Source organism: Gavialis gangeticus, unplaced genomic scaffold (genome assembly GCF_001723915.1).
Source record: "Gavialis gangeticus isolate Ggan-Ray unplaced genomic scaffold, GavGan_comp1, whole genome shotgun sequence".
In the NCBI taxonomy this organism is placed as follows: Eukaryota; Metazoa; Chordata; order Crocodylia; family Gavialidae; genus Gavialis; species Gavialis gangeticus.
In genome coordinates, this window is record NW_017729032.1 from 10,660,978 (window position 1) to 10,665,656 (window position 4,679).

General features: G+C 44.8%; 1 protein-coding gene across 4 annotated transcripts in view; it reads right to left on the reverse strand.

The window, feature by feature from the left end:
* The window catches only part of DLG2 (discs large MAGUK scaffold protein 2), a 2,095,445-nt gene that overhangs the window by 454,386 nt on the left and 1,636,380 nt on the right, over positions 1–4,679 (reverse strand). For all 4 annotated transcript variants that reach the window (XM_019524161.1, XM_019524158.1, XM_019524160.1 and 1 more), the window contains one exon: positions 2,978–3,134. In XM_019524161.1, coding sequence (XP_019379706.1) covers positions 2,978–3,134 — 157 coding nt within the window. The remainder of the gene's footprint in view (positions 1–2,977; positions 3,135–4,679) is intronic.

The following is a 4,679-nucleotide window of genomic DNA, read 5'->3' on the forward strand; positions in this document are numbered from 1 at the left end:
CCTCAGTCTGCCAAGGCTTTTATCCACATACATCTGCAAATGAATTCCAGAGCCACAATCAAATTCATTAGAAACACAGAGATGATTAATGTGTGGTAGCCAATCCTATGCTGGTGTTGGAGTGCTTGTGAATGAGCTTCATGGACACTAGATGGAGCCACAGTTTTATTTTTTAATCCTGACACTTTCTTTCCTAGAACTAAAATGCTGAACTTCTCTTTGCCTTGTATGATCTGCTTAGAAAAAGTACATGAAGGAGGAAAAAGGAGTATTAGCTTTAGGTGATTAACAGGGCTGGCTCCAGGGAGTGTAGTGGTGCAGTTGAACACCCCTTCAGCAGTGCAGCTCACCTCCTAGAGACTCCAGCTCCCTGGGGCTGCAGACACCTGGGTTTCCTGTGGGATCTGAAGCCTGGCTGGAGCTGTGGGCTGGTGGGGAACACCCAGGGAGACCAAGCAGAGGTTTCCCCTACCAGCCTGGAAGCAGCCAGGAGGGTGCCAGACTGGGCTGGGGACAGTAGCAGCAGTGGATGCTTGCTCCTTTCCAGTGTTCTTTTGGGTGGGACACCTGCGGGGACTGGACATGAAGTAGTTGCTGGACGCAGGGACCTGTGCATTGCTGATGCTGTCCATGGCTGAGTCCAGCATGCCACGCAGCCACTCACTAAAGCATCTGGCTGGAGCAGGGCAGGGAGCTTCTGCTCCCTGGTCAGCCAGGGCCAGGTTCCTGCTTCCTACATCCAGATGCAAACCCTGATGGAGTGGGGGAGGAGGAAATGGGAGGGGATGAGAGGTACTGCTATGCACCAGAGGGGCAGGGTTGCTGAGAACAGGGGTGGGGAGGGAGTGATACCTGCTTTGGGGCCTCAAAAAAGTCCCCGGCAGCTGCTGCCATGATGCAGTTTTCCCATAGGGGGGAGGTGGGGGACTGCAGCCACTCACGTAGGCATCAGTCACATCTTCTGCACTCCCCTTTTTCATATTCCTCAACCTGCTCATAGATCTGGAAGTAAAGCAAGCTTTGGAAATTAAGTTTGCACCAAGAGTGGGGCACCAGGGAGAGAAAAAGATATTGTTAACTAAGGGTTCTCATTGTGGGTGCTGAGCTGCAGTCTTGGAGCAGAGCTAGCCACAGACTAGTGGTGTACTACCCATGCTGTAGACCAGCCTGCTACACCTGAGTAATGAGAAGAAAGATGGTGCTTGATTAATAATGTGATCCAGTGATTTGCATAAATTTGCTAAAATATACCCTTCTCCTCTTCACCCCTTTCTCCTTTTTTGTCTGAGAGCTTCTGGGTAGTTGCCTATAAAGACACACCGTCACCTAACTGCTTCCCATACAAGCCACAGAGAAACAACTACTCTGTGGACTGCTACCCACAACTTCAGTCTAGTGCCTAGCACAAAAATACAGCAGGTCAGAGCCTGTCCTGTAAAATGTGACACTTGCCCAGAAGAGGGCAGGATTTGTTCTACAGTACAACACAATACCACAGCTTCTATTTTGTAGACTATGGATTTAAAAGTTTTAAAGCACCCAAGCAGAAACTACATGCCATCAATTGACTGCAAGGCTTGGGTTCCCAAATAGCTCTAGCCCTTCTAAACTTTACATTTTGTATGTATAAAATGAAAAGCAGAACATACTTTATAAAGTATTCAGCAAAAACCCCCACACAAATAACATTACCCCCATGGAATAGTAATCTGAATTGCAACTAAAGTAGCAGAGGCCATGTCAAATGAGCATATTATAAATGCCTGCAAAAGCAGGGTGTTCTGCATTCACTTAGGGCCAGAATGTCAGATACAATGTAGGAGGTAAATTGAGTAGCCAAGATCACAGTGTGATATTTATGCTCATATTTTCAAAAAAGCTCAGCATATCGAGTGCAGAAGCTCTAGTAAATCTGATCCTACATGTAAATAAGTGCCTCTGAAATTCTCACTGACCTTTATTTTGGTGTTTTAGGTCTTTAGATGCACAGAGTCTGGTCATTTTCACACTCCATGGGATCATGTTATTAGATTTGTTCATTACAGTTTGCATATTATGTGTTTTGTATGTTGTGGAAACTCTCCCAAACACAGCCACAATAGCGTGGTGATCATATGATGCTACTAGAATGAATTTGGAAAGACCACAGTCTTCTCTGGGGGCAAAGCCAGGAGTGAGGTAGGTAAGTCTCCCCAGCTAGGCATCCCCACCATGCTTTCTACGATTTTTGTGCCACATGGAGTGTAGACAAATATAATCTTGGAGTATTTGAAACCCTTGGTGGTATTATGTTGGATTCCCTCCTTCTCCCCTTGGCCCTCTGTGCTTTAACCTGATGTTGGAAACACTGGACCTTATACACAAAGTCTTGAAATTTTGCATTAGTGTAATTTTCAGATCATTCTATTCTCTCCCAAATGCCACCCACCTGAGAGGAAAAGACCAACATATATTTCTAGATGGCAGTGAGAAAAATGCACACAGCTAGGATTGTAGGGGTCCATATGGATAGTATGGAGGGCAGAGTAAAGTTGACAGGACGGAAGTGGCAAAATATACCCACTTATTCTAGAAATAAAGAAGTTTGTTTCTCAACAGCAACCAGGAGTGTGAGACAGCTGACCTGGTTGGTTGGGTTGATAGGGAAATATTAGGCAGGGGCTAAATCAGTAGGGCTGCTGTATACCTGTATAGCACCTCTTAGGGTTTACTGTTGTACTGAACCAACCAATGCAAAGTGCCATCCTGAGCAAAGCATATCTAACATCACAAACAACGGACATAAAATTAAGATCAATGAACAAAACATATTGTAGTGAATCTGCAGCCACTAGACACTGAACCTGAACTACTGCATCACATAAAACCATGACACGGTTGCTTCCAAATAGCCTGTGTTACGTTTTCCCCAAAACACGTTAGATAAACCGGAAGAACAGGCAACTGGCCAGTGAAAATGAACAGGAGGGATACTTACAGATAAAATTTGATCTCCTCTCTGTAGCTCTCCGCTGAGATCGGCAGGCCCACCTGCTAAGATGAAAGATACGAAAATGCCTTCCCCATCTTCTCCTCCTACAATGTTAAAACCAAGTCCCGTGGAGCCTTTGTGCAGGATGATTTTTCGAGGCTCTCTGTATAGAAACAAAACAATATTGCTTATCCATTCAAAAGCACCATACAGCATATGCACTACTCAGCATCTCTGTCACATTACTGTTTCTTCAAGCTACAATGGCATGCTGCTACCTAAGAAAACCATTTAGCAAATGAGCAAGGTCTATTCACTGGGGAATGGGCATACAGTATAACCTCATAAATCCAGCATGCTCAGGACCGAGCACCTGCTGGAAATTTGAAAATGCCGGATTTCTGAAACTGGAGCAGCGGTCAGTCGTGGAGCAGGGGGACGGGGAGAGGAGGGGTAGTGGCAGCTGGTACCCCACCAGTGGCCGCACACAGAGCAGCAGCGCAGGGTAGTGGATGGTGGTGGCAGCTGCCGCGTGCAAGCTTCCCCCTCCACTGATCCGGGACTGGCTGCTGCTGCTTGCTGAAGTAGTGTATGTTTTAAAAGTGCAGGATTTTTGAGAACGCCAGATTTCTGATATCTGAATTTATGAGGTTATACTGTAGTAGGAATTAACTTGGGTTCTATTTTTTATATCTTCTCAAGAAAGCAACTGAGGGTCTTTGCCTGCTAATTCACTCCACTGTAATAGCTTTTACTACCTTAAGTGCTAGATTTCTTTGATAATTCGTTTCAAGGCATTTCACAAATTCATTTATTATTTCTACCAATGCTATGTGTAGCTTGCAAAAATCATCTATGTGTATATGATGCTTTTTACCTTCTGTGCTCGGTATTATTATGCAGAAAAGCAAAGTGGAACTTGCCTAGCTCTGTCCAATTTGGAGCAAGTGACATGAACATGGCTTGCAATGCACTTAGTTGCAGAATTAAGAGCGAGATACTCTGCTGTTAGCTGTGGGCATGCGTTCAAAGAGCTACACATCTCTTCAGCTGGAGCCCATCAGTGGGCCCATGCAATAGTTTAGGTAAGCATCGCCCTTTGAAATAAAAGCTTTAGCAAACAGATGGAGCACCTCAGTGATTCAGCACAGCGGTTTGTTGCGGATACATACTACCCATTAAGATTCTGTTAATCCATATTTCCTAGGGAGGTTAAGAATGTAAACCTGTGAAGAATCCAGGTTTTTACTGTATAACCAAGCTGAAAGCCGAGTGATCAACATGAAATTGCAGCTTGACCTTGTAAAGAACACACATTTGTAGGGTCACCTAAGTGCTTTTCCTCTCAAGGGGGTTAAGGATATTTTTATGGTTTTCACAAGTTGCTCAAAATGATGCCATCAAGATATATGACTAAAACTCATTCTTCTATAGCATTTTTCATCAGTAGATCTCAAAGTACTGTACAAAGGTATCAAGTATCATTAGGCTGTACTACAGACTACAGATGAGATAACCAAAGCAAAGAGAGGGGAAATGATTTCCTCAGGTCATGAAGCAGGCCAGCAGCAGGGTGGAAAAAGAAACCAAGTCTCCTGAATCCAGGGACAGATCTGAAGGGGGCGGGGAGTGGGACAGTGGATTATCCACACCCCACCTCTTTGAACACATAGCAAGAAGAGCAGCTGGGGACTTATTTTAAGTCCCC